This window comes from Onychostruthus taczanowskii, unplaced genomic scaffold, assembly GCF_017590055.1.
Source record: "Onychostruthus taczanowskii isolate IOZ18803 unplaced genomic scaffold, ASM1759005v1 scaffold21, whole genome shotgun sequence".
NCBI lineage: Eukaryota > Metazoa > Chordata > Aves > Passeriformes > Passeridae > Onychostruthus > Onychostruthus taczanowskii.
The window spans coordinates 7,473,119-7,496,458 of record NW_024499351.1 but is presented as its reverse complement, the minus strand read 5'-3'; the positions used below and the strand labels follow the sequence as shown (position 1 = coordinate 7,496,458).

The 23,340-nt window shown below is 42.6% G+C and overlaps 1 protein-coding gene across 2 annotated transcripts in view; it reads left to right on the top strand.

The window, feature by feature from the left end:
* The first annotated feature begins 1,400 nt into the window (after positions 1-1,400).
* Positions 1,401-23,340, top strand: part of CRIM1 (cysteine rich transmembrane BMP regulator 1) — a 175,866-nt gene continuing 153,926 nt past the window's right edge. Inside the window, exons 1-2 of one of the 2 annotated variants that reach the window (XM_041404140.1) lie at positions 1,401-2,095; positions 16,002-16,175. In XM_041404140.1, coding sequence (XP_041260074.1) covers positions 1,744-2,095; positions 16,002-16,175 — 526 coding nt within the window. In that variant the 5' untranslated portion in view covers positions 1,401-1,743. Of the gene's footprint in view, positions 2,096-16,001; positions 16,176-23,340 lie in introns of those variants that run through there. The other variant, XM_041404143.1, reaches the window with a different exon arrangement.

Sequence of the window (23,340 nt, the reverse complement as noted above, 5' to 3'; positions counted from 1 at the left end):
TGATGGCACCGGTACACGGAATCCAAGCCTTCCCAGGCTCAGCACCCTGCAGATGACAAAATCCACTTGCGGAGCCAATGGCTTCATACTCTAAATGATCCCAGCTCCGAGCATTCCTGACCGCGTGACCCATCGTTCCCAAAGCTGCCATCGCACCTTCGGCTGGGAAGGACACGGCAGCGGCAGGTCCCGCTCTGAAATTGCACCGAGGGGCTGCCCTGTGCGGCCAACTACCTCCTGTTTCCTGCCGTCTCCTCCGCCCGGTCGCTGCCGCCCGCAGACAGGGCATCATTTTGACCTCCGGCAACACCGTTACTCTCGGTTTCCCTCCCGCCGCCCCCTCGCCCCGGCTCGGGGCAGGCACCTCCGGCCAGCCGCACTCCCCCGGAGCGAGCGCCGCGCCGAGCGCTGCCGCCTGCCGGCCTTGCAGGGCCACGCCACCGCCACAGCGCCGCCGCACCTCCCGCCGCCGCTCCGGGCCGTCCTTGGCCCGCGCAGCCCCAACGGACCGGGCGGCGGCAGGGCCGCGGCTGCCCGGCCGGCTCTGGGCGGTGACGGCAGCCGCTCGGTAGGGAAGACCGGCCGGTAGCCGCGGGCGCCTTTTGTCCGTGTGCCGCCGAAGAGTACCAGGCGGCCCGGGGTCGGCTTTTGGTGCCGAGAGCGGCGGGCGGGCGAGCGGCGGCACCGCCGCTTGTTTATGAGCGGGCAGAGGGGCGGCCCGGGATAGCGCTGCGCCGCCGCCACAGCGGGACAGCCCCTCCCGCCCCCGCGGAGCGGATCCGCCACGGCTCTCCCGCACCCGCGGGGCACCTGGGCGCGCCCGGGAGCTCGGCTACGGGAACGGAACGGGGCGGGGCGCGGAGCGACCGGCTCTTCTCTCCCGTGGCGCTGGGGCTAAGAGGGCGCGGAGCCGCTCCCCGTCCCGGATCCCCGCGCCCCTCGAGGGAGCAGGCAGAGGAAGAGGAGGAGGCTCTCGCCGCCACGGCGAGGCCCCATTTACGGCTCCCCGCAGCATCGCCCTGCTGGGGCTGCGCCCTTTGCGGGGCCCTCTCCCTCCCCGACCCCGGTGTCCCCCGGGCCGCCGCCAGCCCGTCCCCGCGGTCTGGCGCCGCCGCCCCGCTCCGCTCCGCGCCCAGAGCCCCGGGAGGGGGGGGAGGGGAGGTGCGGGGGGAGGCGGAGGCGGCGGCCGCTGTGGGGCCCAGGCTGCTCCTCGCCTCCGCTGCGCCTCTTCCAGCCCCAGGATCTGGGGCTGGGGGGGCGCGGGAGGAAAGGGGGCGGGACAGCCCCAGCAGTGCCCAATGAGAGAGGCGCGGACGGGCACTTGGGGCGGTGCGGAGGCGATCATCGCCCAATGGGGGCAGGGCAGAGGGCGCACTTGGAGCGGGGCGAGAGTGAGGCAGGAGGCGAGTTGGGGCTCGGGACGCGAGGGGGACAGAGCCAGCCGCCGCTGTCGCCGCCGCGCGCGCAGCCGCTCGCACGCACGGCGCCGCGGAACCGGGGACCGGCGGGCGAGGGACGCACGGGCTGAGGGACGCCGCTTCCCGGAGGGGGCAGCGGGCGGAGCCGCCACCCGGAGGAGAAAATTGGCTGAAGCCGCCGCCGCCGCCGCCGAGAGAGGAAACTTTCCTCGGGGGGCCGGAGGCGGGGGCGGCGGGAAGGAGCCGCGGCACGCTCGGGTCCGCCGCCCGGCGAGGGGGCTTCCGAGAGGCTCCCCCCGGCCCAGGCCGGGCTGCGGCGGCTGGGATGTACCTGGCAGCGGTCTCGGCGGGGAGGAGACGCCCGGGCGGAGACGGCGGCTGGCACCTGGCGGCCGCGGGGTGGCTGTTCCTGCTGGCCCTGCTGCTGGGCGAGTCGGGGACGCGTGCTCTCGTCTGCTTACCCTGCGACGAATCCAAATGCGAAGAGCCGAAGAGCTGCCCCGGTAGCATCGTGCTGGGGATCTGCGGTTGCTGTTTCATGTGCGCTCGGCAGCGGAACGAGAGCTGCGGGGGAGTCTATGGGCTGCACGGAGCTTGCGACCGGGGCTTGCGCTGTGTCATCCGACCGCCGCTCAACGGAGACTCCATCACCGAGTACGAAGTGGGCGTCTGCGAAGGTGAGAGGCGGCGGGACACCCTCCATCCCTCCATCCGTCCGCCGGGGTGGGGGTACCCGATGGGCGGCGGGAAAGGAAGGAGGGCGCACCTAAGACCTCTTAGGCGCCGGTGCGCCTTCCTTCCCTTCCAGCCCGCCCGCCTGTCCCATCCGCGAGCGTGTCTTCTAACCTTCCCTGCTTAAAAAACCCCACAGGCTCCTGCTTTGAAGTTTTGTCCTTAATTTTCTTACCCTAAACTTTAGGGTTCTACTAATTCTCCGCAGCGTGTCACTGGGTTGCTGATAGCTTGTATTTGCTACTGATGCCCAGCTAAAATTCCTTGATAAAGGACTCGGGAAGAGTTTGGCAGATGGAGGTCAGTCGTGCACACATGATGCCTATTCCGGATTCCCTCCTGTGTAAAGAAACAAGGAAGACTGATCATCTGTTATAAAGTTTTGTTTCCTGTTCCTGTCACTTAATATCTCTCTGCCTGTCCTGCTCGGCGTATAATGATAAGGGGTGTCTCTTTCCCTGCTGGAGCATCAAGGGGGGAAATACCCACGGTAGAACTCCTCTCAAAGTCTCTTCAGCTTCCTGCCGTCTTATGAGGTGATGAATTGGTATGAAATGCAAAGAGACTTCCCCCCCCCCCCCCTTTCAGTTTTTTTATCTATCAGAATTCCTAAGCTTTGTTTTTATGTTATACATTAATGGAAGGCCAGAGACAAATTTTTAGTCTCTTTCTCTTGTACCTCCAATTGCCTTTTCCCCCAAGTTGAGGGAAAACATGGCGCTGTAAAGAGATTACAAATAAACCGTAGTTTGGGATATGTGTAAATGTATATGTGATTCGGAGCGGGAGCTTCGACAATTCTGGAAAAGGAGACGGAGGCGGTCCCCTCTCGGCGGGTAGAGGGCAGTAGAAAGTCCAGAGAGCTGGTGAGCATCTGTCCAAAAAACTTGCATTTAAAATGATGCACTATTTTAAGAAAGCTAAACCCGGTCATTTTTAGTGGGCAGCTGACCTTTGTCCTGGCGCTCATTATTAGTTTAAAACTCTATTTGCCTCCATAACAAATAAATTGCAAACCACAGCAGAGCAGAGCAGTGCGTCCTGTCTGTGCCACGACCAATGCTGTCAGCCTCACAAGCTGATGCTTGGGTGGGATGAGCTCTAGATTAAAAGCTCGATTGTTTAATATTTTTAAATGGCCCTGAACTATTCTGAAGACCTTGGCTGAGAATATGTTGCTGAATATGTACCTTGCTGTAGTGTCTTATTTTTAATATGCATTAGAAAAGTTTTTGTAAATAGAAAAGTACAAGTCCGAGCAAAGGTACTTTGAAAACTTACCTGGTTTTGCAGGAGTTTCTCGTGTTGTGTGTTTTTGAGTAAAAGCTGAGCTAAAAAAACTTCCCTCTTCTTGATGGTTAAAGGAACTAAGAGCCTACAGTCATTAAAAGCCTTAATGCTCCAATTTCCTTACTGTATCACAGTATGGACATCTCTGGCAGTTTAGGAGTATTTCATTCCTTTCAAGTGATGCAATCTGTACGTTGCTGTAGTTCAACTCATAACACGTCCCATCTACTGTTGAAAATAGTATGAAGCATTTGTTGGCAAGATTGTGTTTCAATTAGTGTTGTGGTTAGAAACTAGTTCCAGCTGTCCCTATAGGAATAGTCCTAGGGGAGGGAGATAATGATCTATTAACTATAACTAAGGGAGATAACTTTCCTATTTAATTTTCTTATTCTAACTTATCTATTTCATTTTCATTCTCATAAATGAAAAGGAGCTGAGCTGAACTGTCAGCCTAATAAATAATCCTGGAATACCTATTAGTGAATTGTCAGGAAACTGCCTCATTCTGAGGAACAGAGGTAATATGTTCTTCATGGTGCATGTTTTGCACATGAGGTGGCAGCAAGGATAAAAGGGTACTGATTGTACTGCCTCTGATCGCGAATATGAGGTTGAATAGCTCTGGTTTTTTGATTGTGATGACCTAAACAGTTGCTCAGTTTACAGGCACACATGCGACAGGCTAGGCTGGTGATGCCTGATGTGAGTAGTATTAAGCCATGCCTTTATCCACTAACAGAATAAAGGCTGCGCTTTTTTTGTTATCTTGCATGTTAGGAGTGCAAACCCTTTCCTTCCCCAGCCCTAGGAGGAGGAAATGGAAGTGTCTTAAAGAACTGTGTGAATAGAAATTCATGTTTTTACTCTCCTTTCTGTCTCTAGTCTTTTATTTCATTGCAATTTTTTACACTGAAATGACCCCTACTGGCTACAGTTATAAGCATGTTTTTTTGTATCATTTTTGAAGCTTCAACCCTGTCTAATTTCAGACTATCAGCATATGCTAGGCTGCAAAAGACTCTGAGAGCTGGAATAGCAACAGGTAGAAATACTTGTCTGCTAACTTGTTTTTAGTATTTAACGTACTTGACATAAATGAGTTCTGTAACACCTGATAGAGAAGTAGAAGTCTCTATGGCATCTGTTACTGGTAGCTTCTCTTTCTGAAATTACAAACAGACTATTCTTTGTTAAAGCACTGTTTGTAAATGAAATCTCTTGTTGATCATGAGTGTTTTTTTCCTTTATCATTCTAAAAACTGAAGGAAGTTCTCATTCATCTCACCACCTTAACTATTCACATCTCTAAGCAGTTCTAATGCTCCATTTGTGTTGTTATTTTGAAGTGAGTAAATGCCTTTCCTGAATACAGCTTTATTCTTACTAAGTAATAATTCTGAAGTCCTACTGCTGGTAGCTGTACCTCCTAACTGGCATTCTTGAGAGCCTTTGCACACCTCCAGCCTCTGTTGACTTTACAACATCCTTTACAGGGATTTGCTGGATTGGTTCTATGAGGTGTTGACAGCCTACACCCCCTTCCAAAGTCTCTTAAGGTTGAGAAATTTTAAATACAAAGCAGGAACTGTCCTTAGTCTCTACCTTTAAAGGTAGTCCTAGAGCCACCACTGAATTAGACTGAAGTTCTCCCAAAGCACCTTAGCTTTGGCTTACGCAGCTGGGCAGGGCTCTGGCTTTCTAGGGGATCAGAGAGCCCTAAAAAAGCTCTGCCAAAGAAGTTAGGTTAGTCTGTAAAGGCGTTTCTTGAGATGACTCTCCTGTGTGCCTTTCCCTGCTTCTCCAGTTTCTGGCGCTATTAGATGAAAAGGCCTAGATTGCTTTGCTAAACTGGTCAAAGTCATGACAGTTGCAAATAAGATAACACTGAAAATGGCTGGAAATTATTTTTAACTGTGTAACAGAAATGTAAGGGGGTTTTTTTGATGCATTTGAAATGCATACTTAACAGAACTGCTAGTCTGAAGATGGTCTTTGTTTCTCTTTAGAATATACGTCCATATGAATTCGCCTCTGGGTAGACGTTGAAAGAAGGTATCACTGTGCCACTAGCTTGCCAATAATATCTGTTACATTGTTTGGTTTTGGTTTGTTGGTTTGGTTTTTAGTGGGGTTTGTGTGTGTTTTTTGTTTTAGTTGTTAGTTGGGTCTTTTTGTTTTTTTTTTTTTTTTTTTTGTTTGGTTTTTTTTTTTTTTTTTTTTTTTTTTTTTTTGAGGGGATACAGTCATTAATATATTCTTTTTGCTTACTGCCTAGTGCATAACTTCTGAAGTTCCCTTGGGAGCAGGAGAATGTTGCTGTAGCAAATTTTAGGCAAGTATTGGAAAGGATGAGTGTTAATCTCCTAGGATGATGGCAGAAGTTTTCCTTACTGTGGCTACTCCTAGAACTGCATCTTTTTGAGAGTTTGAAGCATTACAGTCTGTCTGACTGTAATTGCCCTTGCTGGGGCAAGTTGAGAGAGCTTGGATGTGTCCATTGTCTTCTGCCCACACATAAGTCTGCCTAGTTTTCCTCCCTGAGAAATATATTAAGGGCACAGTGTGTGGTATGCAACTGAAACTTAGAGAAACTGGAGCTGATGAGAAGAATTTAAACCTTGAAAGCCTAGCTTTTTTCTTTTCAAAATTCAGAAGAGAAAATCTGAGCTTGTTTTTTTGTTTGTTTTGTTCAGACATTGGTTTACATGTGTGCTAATGCAGTTCTTCCCTGCTTTACTGAAGAACAACTTGCCTCCAGACTTGATATTATTTGTTATCATTAGTAACTTTGGTACCTAGTAGCCTTTGGAGAACCTTGTTTCCAGTCCTGTGCTCTATAGTGGGTCAGTGGACACACAGCCCTCCCCTTGGTGCCCTGTCCCCAGACAGACTGCTATGCTACATGCTTGGCTTCTTGCTTGTGATGCAGTCCAGACCCCTAAAGATCAGGCAGTGTTTTGCTTTCTGTACAAGTTGCTGAAGTTCAAGGAATCTGGAAGTTGAATGTGGGTAACCCAGTTGTTTACATCTGTTCGTACTGGAACGGTGCTACCCAAATAACTTTTTGTTTGGTTGGGTTCTTTTCTTTGTTATCTAGTGAATGGCTGGGGAAGAGTCCAAGTGGTTCTGATGTCCATGTGTGTGCAGAGAACTTCTTTCAGTGGCATCAAGTGTTAGAACTGATGAGCTGGTTGGGGGCTTCATCGATATTAAGTGGGGTACCAATGGCTGTTGGTGTGAAGACAGTCAAAATACTTTGTTCCAAGGCTGTCAGCAATCCAGACTATCAGGGAGACAAACAGAAAAATATTTATTGTAGAAAAAGAAAGCTATCAGAAAAATTACTTAAGTTGTGAAACTGACATGAGAAGGAGTTCCTTGATGAATATTCAGCTTCTCATATGCTAGTCTTGATCAAATTTAACAGTCCCCTTCCCCTGCTCCTCCTCCCTGCTGCCCCCAAAAGCACTTACTAGGAGGATGCTGACTTCTTACACGCAGACTGGATAATTTATAAACTTTTTCTGCTCTGTATTCCATCAATGCTGAAATCTCAACATCAGTAAGAACATGTAACTCTGAGTGTGGCATGGAATTTGAATTGGATCAGGTGCTTATTTGACTTGGAAATGGTTTCCTCTCTGTTTCTGGGCATTGTGTTTCAATTTTAGAAGTGACTTGGTTCCAGTATTTCAGCAAAAATTAAATGGAAATGTCTAACAGATACGATGCAGTAATTGGTAGGATTTTGCTGTTGTGGATCAGTGCAGTAAGTTTAAAACTAGAAGTCTCACTGTGGGTAGGCTGGATTACTAAGTTTTTTAACTTTAGTAAGAGGAATATTCTCTTTATTTATTTTTAGTTTTTAAAACTTTGTATAAGCATCCTTTGCTTATGTGAATTTTTCTATACAGAAAGTGATTCTTTTACCAGATTCCCCAAAATCATAGTGTTTATAAAGATATTTTTTCCTTTTTTTATTTTTTAAACTACCTTCGAACTTACCCCTAGGCATCTTTGCTGATTTAAGCACCCTCTAGCTAATTCAAGGATTCTTGCATAATTTAACTTCTTGCCTGGTACTTAGTCAACCAAAATGTCATTTCACTGACAGGCATATTATGCAATAATTAACCCATTAATATGGTTCAAAAATGCTGTTCTCTTCCCCTCCTTACTTTGTGCCCCCCTTAAGGATTCTTCATCTCAATAAGTTTATAGGATCTTGCAGGCAGAACCAAATGTTTCTGTGTTTTAATGGATTAAATACTTTGTAGAGGTGACCTATTAAGTATCTCTTGTGACTTATAAACTGCTTTTCATTTGAGAATGCATTTAATCCACAGGGAATGTAAACTTGGAAATCATAAACTCAGGGTTTTTCCTAAGACTTTGAGTGACACCGGTTGTGTCTGACTGTACTGGAATTTGGAAAATGACTGATACTGACACAGAAAGCTTATGTGTATGGAGAAACTTACCAACATAAACTACGATGGGAAAATAACTTTGCATAGATTAAATTTCACGTAAGTGTAGGGATTTAAAAATAGTCCCTGGGGGAGCTCTTGTCTAAACAGACTAGTTTGGCCTTGTTTTGGGGAGGTAAGCCCTTCCAATGTCTTGGGAAGAATGGAAGCCATCCACACCTTTACCAGAGGCAGTATTCAGTCCCTAACAGCTTTCACTGGGTATACTGGGTACTTAACTTGAGAATCTGCAAATCATGCTAACACCACTTTGTGGGTCAGGATTGTGCAAGTCTTTATTAATACTGAATAAGAAAACAAGCTGGGGATGGAAGAGTTGTGGGCAGGAGGAAAAGCACTGACTAGCTCATAGGCATGCACCAATTCCCATGTTCTTACTCATTTCCTAAACTTTAAGCCTTATATAGCCACTGTTAGGCTTCAGTTGTTGGTTGAGGTTTGTTTGTTTGGATGGGCTTGGGTTTGGTTGTTTTTTTTAATTGGTGAAAAATCTAGCAAGTCTAATGTTTCTGAATCCAAGAGAGCCCATTCTGTTGGGTCATTTATCCTTGAAATGAATTAAATTTCAGTGTTTTGCTGAAGGCTGTGTTGTATTTTCCTCAAGATTTTTTTAGAAAGGCTGGATGTGTGTGTGGAGGTATTTCTTCCCCTCACTGGTGGGTTGTTGATAAAAAGCTGGGGTCATACTGATAATGGTGTTACATGCACTGATGTAACCTGTGCTGCTTTCACAATAGAAATGCTGAACTTGATGTCTATCTCTAAGTTAGGTTTTAGGAAATGAAAAGAAGCCCTGAGGGTAATTCTAAATCCAGGCTTGAGTTTTTCCTGCAGTCTTCTGTGACTAAGAGGTGGGGTGCAATTCCTCTGCAATATGTTGTAATGATGGTGTTCAGTGGTGCTGCATTAATGACTGGGGGGGGAAAGTGGCAAAATATTTAGGATATCAGATTTCTTACAATAGTGTGGACTGTTCTTGGTATAGGTTGCTTTACTCGTGGCCCTGTTCCAAAATTTGTCTTTGACAAAACTTTTCCTACTCCTGTCAGCTTTGCCTCTGCCTAGCAGCTTCAGCAAGCTGCCAGCCAACTGCTTGTTTGCAGTGAAGCTGATGCGTGCTGCTGTACATGCAGGCTTCTGAGGCATGTGGGTGCAGAGTGCAGCTTGGAAAAAAAAATGGAATTTTAGACTGCTTTGGAAAATGGTTATGAAGCTTTGGCCCTTTCCTGAGGCTTTAGCAGTTATTTTTGCAATTCGTTTTCTAGAGCTAGAGGAAAAATCTGCTATGACAGCTGAAAGACCGCTGTCCATGCTCGTTCTAATCAGGGGAGTACTGGCAGAGGCTTTTCCTGACCAGTTAAATCCTGGGACACAGTGCAGTATTTTCAGTTAGCTATTTACGAACAAGACGTGTTTCTGGTCATCGGTTTAAGATCATTTGCTTGTAAATCTTTTTTTCAGGTGTATAAATGTAAAACTCATGATTTATTATTTCAGACCATCTTTGGGGAAGAAGGCTTTTGGAAGTACCATTTACTTTTGCTGTGAATAACCCTTAGAGTGAAAGTCATAAAAAACCAAAAGGCAAAACACATTCCTCCTCATCCCTCCTTTCTTCCATTCCCCCTTCCCCACTGCCCCCCAATTTTTCTGATATTTGCATTTGTTCCTTTCATTTATAAACTTGCTATAATTTCCCCCCCCCCCCCAAAAAAAAAAAGGTGGAGGGGAGTACCTGGAGAAGTAAAACATTCCAGACAGTGTGGGGAAAACTTCAAAACTTGCAGTAGTTGTCCATGTCACATGCTTCACTTAACATTTCCATTTATCTCCTTGTCTTCCTCAAGACTTCTGTGAAGTTTCTGATAATTCACTGGAAATCAGGTCTGTTTAAATACTTTCTGCATTCCTTAGTATGAAATAACTGTCTTTAGACACAAGAAGAGCTGCTGCAATGAAAATCTTTCTCACTGCATTGAGGATTTGGTCACCTGAGATAACATGCGAAGATAAAGCAGGCAGTCAGGTTGGAGACAAACATTACATGCATGTGTTCCTGAGGTATCTAAATGTTATGGTACAGTTCTGCTTTCTAGCTTGGACTAGAAATTTTCTCAGGAAACTGCAAAATCCTTTTGTACTGCTGTACATTCCACATGAAGATTTGATCTTGGAAAATGAACCATTCCAAGATGTGGAAAAAAATGCTTTCTCACAAAACTCTCAGCTGTGTGTCTTACCATAAAAGTTTCTGCCGGCTCTAGTCCTTTATTCATGACTTCAGTGGAGGAATAAGTTGCAAGAGGGGAAAGGATTGAAGCCAGTGTATGAGCTCAAACTCACTTCAAGGCTAATCTTTCCTTCTGCTGCTTTTCAAGGTCTGGCGTTGGATTTCAAGCATTCTTTAGTGGCAATTAGTCATTTCTATTGTTCAGCTCCTCCAAAACATGAATTTCCTTTCCATCATTCTTTTTTCCTGTTCAAAGAGAAGCGAGAGTCTACTGGCAAGAAGCATTTCCTTTTTTATTTTAGCAAGTTAGAATCCTTTCAGAGTCTCATACCGTCTTAATGAATAGCACTGATTTGAAAATGTTGCATATGCCAGTGTGCTGGAGTGGCAGGGTCTAGTTTCATGGAGCAGTTTCTGAAAGGTTCCCCCCTCTACCTCCCGTTTCCCAGAGGGCAGTACCAGTCTTAACAAGGATTGCTTCTCTCTTGTCGTACAATCCAGATTTAAAAGGATGCTAGAATCTGTAAGATGTGACCTGGACACTTTCACTTCCAGGTCATCAATGTGTTTTACGGTGTCTTTGCTCTTTTCAGCATCCTAAGAGCTATGTAGGATGCTTTAAAAAAGGCAGAAGTAGCAGAGTAACATGCTGCAGTTAAATGTCAATTGTGGGAGTTGACTCAATCCACTCCAGTTAAATTACAGTTCAAAGGGTAGTGTGGTAAACATAAGATTATTATGGGCCAAATGCTTGTGTGTTTTTTTTCAACAGTGGCACTTTAGTGATCGTTTCAGTGCGTTTCTTGCTGTTTCGAGGTAATGCATTATCTAAACTCTGAAGGTGAGCAGTATAGCATTCTCCAAACAATAGCTGATATTCATTAAATGTCCAGAAATAAAGAGGGGTTGGAGCACAAAACAGACGTTTCTGTGGCAGGCAGAAGGAATTGAAAACTTTAAGCAATGGAGAAGCAGTCTCTAAAAAGGTCTTTCCTTGTACTTTTAGCTTGCACCTGTTTTGAGATGATCCTTTGCCAATGGGTAATAATAAATAACAAATGTAACCATAATGAGGTAGTGTGTGCCTTGAAAGTAAGGCTTAAAGTTAGTTTCTTAGTAGCATGCTTTTCTAAAAACACAGACAGCTCTTCAGGCAAATGAGATGAATGCTTCAGTTGTGACCACCATGCCTTGCATGGTGCTGTGTTGTGAGTGCTGGTATGTAGGATTTAGTACAGAAGAAGTGATGGAATGCTGCTTACCAGAGACATATTTCTCAGACCATTTCCCAGACTAGACCTGTTTAAGGATCTCTTGTTCAGCTTGTTAATGCTTTAATCCTCTTCCCTACTTTAGGTGCGTGCTATGACAGGACTTGGGAATTCAGCAACCCAGAGCAGTTTGTGAATTTTTAGCAAGCTGAAACATTAGCTTTGCAGAAAGCAAGTGATTATATGAATGATAGAAGAGAAAAGGAAAAAAAGTTTGGGATTAATGTGACGTCTCCCTTCCTTTTGGTATGAAAGCACAGTTGGAAGAATTAAAAAGGTACTATGTCCAAGACTTAACTTTGATCTGAGTAAATGCAGACCTACTTTATTATCTGAAACTTTATTATCTGGAACTTGCCTGAATGAGTTGGAAGGAGTGGGGAATTGCATGTAGATAGAAATTATTTGAAAGAGAAATTACTTTGAAGCTGTAGTTATGAGCCTGCTGGGAGCATTTGAACTCTTTGAGGCTTGTGTGCAAAAGGTACTTGAGTGACTGTATAACAAGACTCCAGTGACAGTTCAGGATGGCTAAAAAGTGCAGCCCTTTGATTTTTTTGCCCTTACGTGATCATGCCAGCGCAATGAAGTGGTGAAAATCACAGCTAAACAAAGATCAATTTGGATGAAAACTAGTAGTTCACTTGGGCTTCTTTTCAGCTGCATTGCTTCTAAAACCTCTGGTGTGTTAAGTACACACTTGATTTTTGTGTTTTTAGGTATCCTAGAAGTAGCTAGGGGGTAGGATGTGCATACCAAGGTTTGAGGCATAGATTTTGGGTTTGTTTGGCCCTGCTTGCAGAGAAATAAAGCTTTCACAAATTAGTACATTTCAGTTTTTGTTCACATCATCCAGATGTGAGAGGTAGTCATAAAAACCGGTCTTCTGAAAAGGAAGCCATAGAGGTCAAGCAGAGCGTGCAGGAAAAGGTATACAGCGTGGAATAATTTGTGAACTGTCCCAGGTCCCAAATCACTGGTGTGTACAAGTTTATTTTTAGAATAGTCCCCAGGACATGAAGATCTTTTTTAATAGTAGAGTCTATGTTATATGTTTTGTACAAGATATCATTCCCTTATCAGTTAAAATATTGTTGACCTCTAAAGGTGAGAGCATGCTATACTGGACCACTATTTATCTGCATCAAGGAGAGCACTAGATGTCTTTGCATCAAGTATCCAAAGCTTGGAATTGAGGTGATAGGCTGGGTTCATCCCTTTAGCTCATGTGAATACTTTCATGTGGTTCTACCTTCCATTCCAAAGAATTTTGTTCTGCCTATATTGATGTGACTTCTGAGAGTTTACTCTAAGTGGTAAACAATTATTCATCTAACAGGACTTTGAAATTCTGTTCATAAAAGGACTAAATCAGCTAGGAAAAGGAGCCAGTCTTTAGTCTGCATAAAAAATTATGGTAGACTTGGCACTGATTTACTGAACTAAAATAAGCTCTTGCTACATGTTTTCTACTTCATTGATGGAAATCTTGTTTCTAAATAAACTTGTGTGAAAAGCAGTCTGGTAGATGATGTGCAGGCTAAAACTGGATTTGCATTCTTCCTCTCTGAATGTAACTTTTTTCTATTATCACCCAGTAATGAAAAATAAATACCTTGTTTGAAGATTCAACATGTTAGAAGTATAGTCTGAACAAGTATGACTGAGGGATTTATCTTCTCATTAAGACTTTAATAGCTACTGAGCTAATTTTTGAGGTGTGTGGCAGTGAATACTTCAGGTGCACCTACTACTGGGCCACGTGCTTCCTGTGTACCTCCTTTTCTGGAAACTTATGAGAGCTGGCAGATGTGGTACCAACCACTAACCTGTCCTGGAGATCAGTGTGTGCAGTGCCACACTGTGCAGTGCATCTGCATCGAGGCGCTCTGCCACGGGCAAGGGACGAGTCTGCTTTCCATGCAGCTGGGTCCCCCCTTACATGGGGCAGGCAGCTCTCGTGTGACAGGATCCTGCTGATCTGTCTGCCTTGGGAAGATCTAATGCTGAAATACCACAAGGCAAAGCAGCACAAATGCTCTATAATAGTTTGCTAGAAAAGCAGCAGAGCATCACCATCTGTGTGTCCTTCCAGTCTGCGCTGCACTGGCCTGGGAGCACAGGGCTGAGAGCCCACATGCTGCCTCTGGGCTCCTGTCCTGCATGCTGGAGTACAGAAGGAATGGTCGTGTCAAAACAGGGAGCAACACAAACACTTTAAGGCTCTTGGGTTGGTGTGCATGAAGCTGTGGTCCTTGCTGTTACAGAGTTTCAAACAGCGAGTCTTCGACCATAGGTGTAGCTTTTGTTCTTGTCCTTACATGGATTAATGCTGTGACTTCTAAAATACAAATTGTCCAGGCTGTATTCCGGCTTCTCAAAAACAGGATGTATTATTGTTCTCCAAATTCTCAGGGTTTTTTTGTTTTTTTTTTCTTCTGTATGCATAGCCTCATCACAATGAGTGTGTCCCAAGCATTACAGGAGAGGCATCTTCCTTTGAAAGAATTTTAATAGTTTCTCTTCAGGAACTTCTGCACTTCCTTTGACTTTCATTGATACAGCTGCTGTATTGGATAATAGGTTGAGCTAAGAAAAAAAATTACTTCCTGGGGTTACTGACTACTCTTCCTTTGCTATTTTTATGGAGAAGAGCCATGAGGTTCCCATGGAAGTTCCCATCTTCACATCTAAAATGGACTTTGTTGTTTATCGGTGCTTTTTTGTCAGCAGGCTACTTTGCCAGCTCATAATAGAAGGCAAGGAGATTGTTGTACCGGGAGAAATATACTGGTGAGAATCTGTTGTGGCACTTCCCGTAGATCATGTACAGTACTGAATTGGTAAACAGCTCTTTCTAAATACTTTTTTTTTTTCCCCAAAACAGGAAAAACATCAGGTTAGTGGATATTCTGCATATTTCTGTGAGTGGAAAGAATTTACTTGCCAACCTCAGTGTGTATGTATATACTGTTATTTGCTGTTAGATTTTAGGCTTCTGTTGAGCATCAGTCTACTGAATGATAGTTTTGTATTGGCTGTGGCCTCTCATACTGGAGGACAGCCTCTGGTAACCCCAATGACAAGAAGAAACCCACAATTAACTTATTTGAGGTGTTTTTTGGCAGGATCTATAGTGGAAACTTGCTTGTTGATAGTAAATAAAATTGGAGTGAACTGCTTAGAATGTGCAATGTGGGTGCTGCTGTTGAATGTAAGGATATAAAGATTAAAAATATCTAATTTTTTCCTTTTGTCATTAGTAGAAGTCAGTGGACTCTGTGCAACTATTTTGTAGCACTTAGTTTTCCAAGTTTGTCTGTCTATAAAACATCTGCTGTTCTGTAGTGAAGAATATGTAATGCCTAGTTTAGTTTCTTCAGTCTTGTTTTAAAAAGTGTGTGATAGGACAAGGGGGGGAATGGTTTAAAACTGAAAGAGAATAGGCCTAGATTTGATTTTAGGAAGAAATTCATTACTGTGAGGGTGGTGAGGCACTGGAACAGGTTGTCCAAAGAAGTTATGGATGCCCTGGAAGTGTTCAAGACCAGGCTGGATGGAGCTTTGAGCACCTTCGTCTAGTGGAAGGTGTCTCTATCCATGCGGGGGGGGGGGGGGGGGTGGAACTGGATGATCATGAAGGTCTCTTCAAATCCAGGACATTCTGTTTTCTATCTTGATTAATCTTCTGGCTTGATTAATCTTCTAACTTGGTGGGATGTTTCTGTATGTGCACTTGACCTAAGAAAACTGAAATATTGTAGGACTGGTAATCTTTTGGAATTTTGGATTGACTGGATTAGTAGTTCTTTCTGGAGTTTAAAAAAAAAAAAAATCTTATTGCATGTGGCCTCCTGAAAGGAAGATGGGCAGTTACAACTGCAACACCAGTTACACACATTTGACAGGACTGATTCAAAAGGAACGGAGTTATTTAAGCACAGAGACTCATCTTGTCCCCTCTATCCATAGACCCTTGACAGCAAGGAGTGCAGTGTGCTTGATCAATTCTCCAAGAATATGTATGATAATTGAGGACTGTTGGAAAACTCATTTTTGGTCATATAACAGAATCAGAGGTCTGGCATCTTGCAGCTTTTCTGTAATAAAAAGTTATCTCCATGGAGTGAATTCTGTGTGATGCATTTTTTAATCATCTTTTAAAATGCTCTCTTTCTGACTCAATTTTGACTTCTCTAACAGCTGCAGATTCTGTACAATGCTCTCACTTGTATTACAAATATAACTTCAACTATCTGCAAAAGTTATTTCTGTTATAATAACACTCATTTGTACTACAGCTATGCATTTGCCTGACATGACAGTTTTTCATACAGATGGAAGTAAACAATGCCAGTTGCTTTAGCAAAATGGGCAGTAGAACAGCTGTGAGACATGGTATTTGGCAAATCCCACTGTTTGGATTAGTCTGTTATTTTTTTAATCTGTTATCTTCTGTTTAGCACTGTGTTGAACTTGAAGTGAATCCCACCCAACTCCAAAGCATCTGAAAATTACGTACTGCAGCTGAAATCCAGTAGTGAGCAAGTTTGTTTGTTTATTTTAGATGAAAACTGGGACGATGATCAGCTTCTTGGATTTGAACCATGCAATGAAAACCTTATAACAGGTTGTAACATAATCAACGGGAAGTGCGAATGTGACACCATTCGGACCTGTAATAATCCGTTTGAGTTTCCAAGCCGGGATACTTGTCTGTCGGCCTTAAAAAGGATTGAAGGTAAGCACTTGTCTTCAGTATTTCAGAGTTAGTAATTTTTTTCTGTGCAGTTGATGAAAAACTAGACTATAGTGTGTATTTAAAGATGACTTGTGTAGTTTCAGATACCTCTGGTCTTCTACATGTCAGAAAACAGGTGTATGTTTTAGAGGAAGATAGTACATCATAAGCTTATTATTCCAAATGCTTAAGTTTAAGATGGGAAAAAATATGCTTTGTGTGCTATGATGTTTGCAGATTTTAAGGCTAAACAGTTCTGTTTGTAGTTTGTGGTAGCTACATTTGCTTATCTTCAGCTGCAAAGCAGTGTGGAATACTCTTCACATGTGTTGATGTGACTGAATCATGAATAAACACATTAAACACAAACATGGATTGTAAGAGTGAAGGCACAGTAAAGGAGTAGTTACTGATTATGCTTATGTCTTTTATTATATGAATGCATGAATTGCTATTTTCTTTAAGTTTACATAATATTACATTACCTTACTGCTTGTATTTTACAGTTCCTATGTTCCTTTGACTAGATCTGTATTAGGCCCCATACGTTTATGCTTATGCATACATCCATATTTGTTTTGCTTTTTTTTTTTCTTTTTGTTGTTTATGGCTAAACTGGAAATTAATTGGGTCAAATATATCCAGCTGGAATTAAATTTACATGGTGTATTTCTGGATTGTTCTGAGCAGCAATTAAAGGAGTGGTCTTGAACCATTTTTTATGATGCTGTAATTACTGTTTCTTTTCCAAAGTGTTCAGGAACATGCAGAAGTTGATTAGTGGTGTGAACCTGCTTAATTAGACTCTTTAAATGTTTAAAATCATACGGAAAAAGTTAATGTATTTATAAGGCTACTGACCATATTTCAAGTTAAGGGGATCTTATACTTAAGGAAGTGTAATGTGATGTCAACTGTTGTACTTCTTTTGTGTTAAGAAAATTGGTTTTATGCTACAGACTTTAACTAAGGAGATGTTGTGAGAAACTGAAGAAATATACTCATGATTGTTGATTGTGATGTTGCTCACTAGAAACATACAAGTACTTGGTCTGGGATTTTTGTGGGTTTTTTTCCTTATGTAACTCTAGGAAGAGCAGAGGCAGAGCCTTTGGTCTGTTGTTGATGTGATAGCGGGCAATAGCATGTACGGGTTCTTCAGTCTTACCACTTCTCTTTTCACTTGTGAACATGTAACTAAGTCTCTAGTATTTCAGCAGGACTCTACTGGCATGGCAGTTCATTGTGTACTCACTGTGAAAATATATTGTGGGTTGTGTTTTTGTGCTTTGCAGCCTTGGAAGAAATGGACTTAGCTTGTGCAATGGCACAGCTGAAGCAGGTAGATTCTGAGGCACTTGCTTTCAGCAATCTTTTTTTCAGCTAAATTTTCATTTCAAAAAAACACCATTTCATAATTATCCATGAGGTAACAGTATTCTACATGTAAACTGACTGGTATAAGAGCTGTGGTGCAGTTATTTTTTCAGAGGTGTAATTTTATTTTTTTTCCCCTCAGTTTTATTTCTTTGTGGAGTGGAGAGGGTGTTCTTCCAAAGCCCCAGACTGTGGGGCACCAGTAGAAGTGTTTAGGGCCTGTTGACTTTTTAATTTTTCACAGTTGGAAAGGATGGCTGATGCAAGTGTTGAAGCAACAGTGGTACCTTTAAATAACAGAAGTCTGGCAGTTACAACTTGAGTGTTAGAACAGTCCAGCTTTTACTCCTAAGAATGTGAATTTGCATTTACATCCTCAGACTATCAAACTGTACCACTGAGGGATGTTGGAAGGTAAATCCCTTTGTATTTCCTAATAGACAGGCAGAAGTCATAATGTAATTTTGATTTCTGCATTTTACAGATATTGTCTGTTAAACTTGCCTACAGGGTTTTGCCCTGTAAATGTTTATTCCCTCTTTCTCTGGCTAGGATTGGTAATTTAATGCTAACTGCTGATGGAGGTTGTTTCTTTAAATGCATTAGTTCTCGTTTTGGTAATTAAAACCAAAGTAATGCTTCATCCTATACCTGAGCTAATGGAAAAGAAGAATAACTTTTTTCCACTGGTGCTTGCCACGTCCCTGTTTGCTGAGCAAGCCAAGTCTCTTAGGTGAAATGGAATAGACACTTTGGTGTGTCTGAGCCAGTATTTGCTGCTTGACTATTTCAGGTTTTCAGATTTTAATAGTCTGAAAATGGAATTCAACCACTTGGGAAGTCCACCTGAAACATGGGTACATGTTAGGTAGCACACAAACCAGAGGGCTCTATGAGCATGTTAAAATAGAGAAATCTTTCCGTTTATTTAAGGCAAACTGAATCTTAAAGTGTAGTGTCATGTAAAAGGGATGATTCATAAGATCTGTTAAATATGTCAAATTAAGATTTTCCTGAAATCCAAAGTACTGATGTATACTTCACTCTTTTGGCTTGTCTGTTAAAGATAATAGCAGGAAGATTTGAAACTAGTAATTTAAACCTTTAAATACTCTGATAGAATCTGTTGCCATGGAAAGTGGGACCAAGGGAGGGTAGTCTAACTTCTCTCTCCTCACCACACTTTACATGGATAATTAAATACACAATGTGATTAAAAAGACATAAGTTGAATACCTGAATGATGGATACACCATAATAAGAGTTTCTGAAGAAAACTGCCCAGCTTGCTGAAAGCCTGCAGATAAGGAATCTGTTGCATAGATACATACAACCTGACAAGTAACAAACAGCGAGCTGAAATCTGGAATCCCATTCCCATATGGGAATGTGCTAAGGGATTGAGGCTTTTGCATGTACTTCATTTTCTTGTGCCTTTTTCTGCTAGCCCCTTCCCTTTCAAGAGCCTTTCCAGTCATCTTCCTTCTTTATCTAGTTTGTCTTATACTTAAGCTTTGCAGCTTGTGTGTGGTCTTACCCTCTGGGCTTGATGTCAATTCTAGCTTTCTTACTCTGCTAACCCAAAGTTTTCTCTTGTTAGCATCCTGTAGGATCTTTCTTTTCTTATTGGCTTGGGTTCTGCCTGCTTTCCTGGGCTACTCATATTTCGTTCCAGCTTTACCTCTCTCTATCCCTTTCTTTGCTTACCTATTTAATTCTGTTTGTATCCCAGTTCACTTAAAACAACTTCTATCCCTCCTTTCCAAAATCAGGTCACTTGGGCTCTAATGTCGCATTGTTTAGATGTCATTGACAAGCCCTGAAGCCGTGTTCTTTATTTTTTGTCTCCCTGAGACTTGCTCCACCCTGTACTGGGAAAACCTCTAATGAGAAGAAATGAATCTCTACTGAATTGTGTGTAACCTTTTTAGGGGAGCTGCTGTCTCTTGGGAAGAAAGTATGGCAAGGCTAAAGTGCAATCTCAGTAATGCAAGTGGTCAAGGTAGTTGTCATCTCCATCCCTTGCCCTTGTTTTCCTGGAAAACAGTGGAATTAGATACATTTGAAAGGATTGGTTTGGTCATAGAACTTGGTAGCCAAACTCTGTCTAATTTTCATGTAGACGTGCTGGAAATGTTTAAAGAGTTGTTACTGCCATAGAGTATATAGCATAAAGCACTTTTATGCTTAGAGGCATCCCAACTCCATCACCAGGCTTGAAGTGCCTGTTTCTCCACATGGATCATCAGTGACTTTTCATAGAGAAGGTTTGTATAGAGGTCATGAACCATCCTACTATGAGGAAATGCACATGTTTGGGCCTAGAAAGAAACTGTCTGGAAAAGCTATTGCATACCTTGTAATAATAATAATACTAACAATAATAGATTCCTGTGTTGGGGTGTTTGGGTTTGGTTTCGTTTTTGTTATTGTTGTTTAAAATGCTTTTGGTTATTGTCTTGATGAGTGCCTGTTCTGATATGGTTCAGGAAATCCTGTGTTCTTGAGCTTGGAAGGCTTGTTTGTATTCAGGAGCCTGCTGATGATGACAGCTTGGTTGAACTTGGACTGGTGGAGTGGACTGTGAAAAATATGGCCGGGGGTGGAAAGTGGCAAGATGCCTTCTGTCTGATGAGCCATAGTTAATGGACAGGAGTCTTAATAAATTGCATCTAAAGCTTTCTTGCAAACAATTAGGTGCAGCCAGCACAAAAGAGTCAGTTCTTCAGACGTGGTGTGAGATGCTGAGGACTGGGGACGGGGAATTAAGAGAGGAAGTAATTTTTTTCATCATGATAAATTTGTAGGGCATTGATGGGAAGTAGCATGGAAAACTTGTAATTCAGTTAGCTGAAAATCTAGTTTCAATGACTGTGTACCAGTTCTGGGGTCTTCTACTTTCTCTCCCCCTATGCCTGGCTAGCACCAGTTCAGATAGCCCTACAGAGCTTTAAAGAACAGGAACCTAAGGATGTTCTTGTGTCTGCTTCTTCTCCTCTACTAGAGCAGGCCTGGGTTTGTGCTCTTATGAGCTGCCTCTTCAGAGGCATCGTCAGGCTCACTTCTTTATAAAAGTTCCCTGCTAGAATAGCTACCTCCTCTTCCCTCTAGGAAGTGAAGGGAAAGTTGGGGCTCAATGCATCCAGTCTTTCACTAGGTGGGCTGTACCTTAGTCTGTGTTTTCTTCAACTGATTTAATAAATACTTTGATCTGCAGATTCTTTCAAAGAGTTTGCTTTGATAATACCAGCTTGTGATGTGACACAGACCAACATGTTTTCCAGAGAGAGCATAAGTACTATCAGTCATAGCAGTGATGGTGGTTTTTCCTCATAGGTTCAGTGTACACTTGAGGTGTAAGAGGAGAAACCAGTCAACTTCATCAGTTCTACTCTATCCAAACCATAAGCATTTTCCAAGTCGAAGTTAAACTCGGGCTTTATTCAGAGCAAGTGTGAAGGATAAAATTTGTGCCTTTTTAGATGAAAGCTGTGATTAATGTTTTACGTTAATGAACTTCTCTCATTTGCTCTGTCCCATGTAAAATGTGCTGTTGATACTAAATTATTGAAGGTATTGTTTTAAGAATTGCTTCTTGGTTACCTGGCTTGCACCTTTCCAAGCTATTCACTGTTGTCCTTCATAGGTGAAAGAAAAATGCCTTTTAAGTTGCTGGTATCTATTAAACTGGCTTATTGCAACACACTCCTTGCATTCCATTATTTTTTACATGTAACTGAATAACTTTATGCTGACAAATGTTGCAATACCTGTTAGACCAGTCCTGGAATAACAAATATGAGAAGGTAATTTTATTCTGAATGCTTGTTTGGTTGTTGTTAAGTTTGATTTTTTGTAAAACTTCACCTGTGTGGTCTTAATGGCTGTATAGAAAAACTAGAAGAGAATAGATCCAGCTTTATGATGATTTATCAAGCAAAGAGTGCAGTGAAATACTTTCAGATGTGCTTCATCTGATATACTTTCCACTCCCCTTGCACAACAATTAATGTATGTTTTTGCTCAAATAACTGAACTTTGAAGGTTGGCATGTATTTGCAATAAGGAATGCAGTTGTGGCAAAGATCCAGATTTTACCCTTGAACATGCTTGTGAGAGCCAAGTAAGTGCATTTGAAGGCAAAATTTCACATGAACACAGAGAAAACCAGCAGTGTAGCTTTTGGGCTTTTTTTCTGAATGCATAGAGACAGAAGGGAAAAACCACATTTGATATGGAAATAATACAGATTAGAAATACCAATACAAACTTCAATATACAAAGCAATTTTCCAAAACAAAAGAGAAAGAGATCATGATTATTTACTCAATAAGAGGGTTCTGTGACAGTGGCACATCTGGCAGTGCAGTTCTTTCACAGCATGACTGTGCAGCCTCACTTTTGCAGGACTTGTCACTTTTTCCTGTCTCTAGTTCCTCAGAGAACTGTTCCCTGATCAAGGAAGTATGATGTTTTTAGCCAATATATTGGCTATTTTGGTATGTCCTGTATTTAAGGCAAGATATCACACAGACAAAATCTATGCCATGAGATTTCAAACTAACCATAGGAAATCTTGTATAAGTTTCAGAAAGCTATCAAAAGAGAAACCTGACTTTCATGTTTCTGTATTGATGTGGCTGGATACCTAATTTTAGGCCTAATTAGATTATGAATAATGCAGTTTGTATTAACAGGGAAAAAGCTGCATTGCAGGAACTGTTAGGAGGGAAGACTGAATATAGAGCACAAAACTGAGCAGCTGGTTAAAAAACCCTGAAGTGTTACTATCACAAAAATTGTTTACAATTCTGTATCTTTTCCCTTTTTCCTTGCCATTTTATGTAACTCTGTGGTGTTTTTGCAGTGTAGTAACTGAGCTTATTGCCTTGCTGTGCTGCACTTGCTCATGTGAGCTGCTGTACAGGTGCCATGCCTACTTTCCTACATCTGTATCCTCAGGCATGTAGTATGTGTGTATGGATAGCATACTGGAGCTTCCATTTGTGACACTTCAGCTTCCTTCAAACTTGGAAGGTTTTGAGATTGCTATGGACAGAAGTGTAACCTTTGCTGTAGGCCCTGGGATAGGACTGAGTGACAAATGCCTCCTACAAAGCCTGCAGTCAGATGAGATGGTCAAAGCAGGGTTGTTTCGAGACAAAGGAGCATTCTTCCTGCCTTTTGCTGTTTCAAATGCTTACCTGCATTCACCTGAAACTGAATACAAGATGACTGATTGTACCTGGAACTCCTATGAGACTAGGAAAAAGCAGGGCAGGCATCTTGCAGCTGGTCAGATCTTGTGCTGGATAAATTTTGTGCCTCCCAAAAGCTCTTTTCCATGCTGGCAGCTAGGCTGTGCTTGGAGTATGTCCACTTTAAGAGTAGTGGCAAGCTACAGGTTTAAATGAATGCTTGACCTTACTTCTGTTAAATTTGAGGAAGAGAGTGAAAATGGAGCAGGTGACTTTCAGCAGAACGCTTCCAGATGCAGTGTTGATTTTAAGGATCAAAAGTTAGCTACATGTGACAGAAGAGACCTGAACAAAGATTTCAAATTGAATGGTGTGTAAACATTAGGTTAATGTTGTGTAGCAGCAGGAAGCTATATTCCTGTGGCTGGGTCACAGGTCTTGTTTTGACAGAGCAAGTCTTGTTTGGATATATGTGGCATTGATGCTGACAGAGATAACTAAGTGTTAAATGAATGCATGCAGTGATAGTGGTATCAATGACATACTGGTCAATATGACAATTTTAGTACAGTGGCTATGTCTCTATAAAT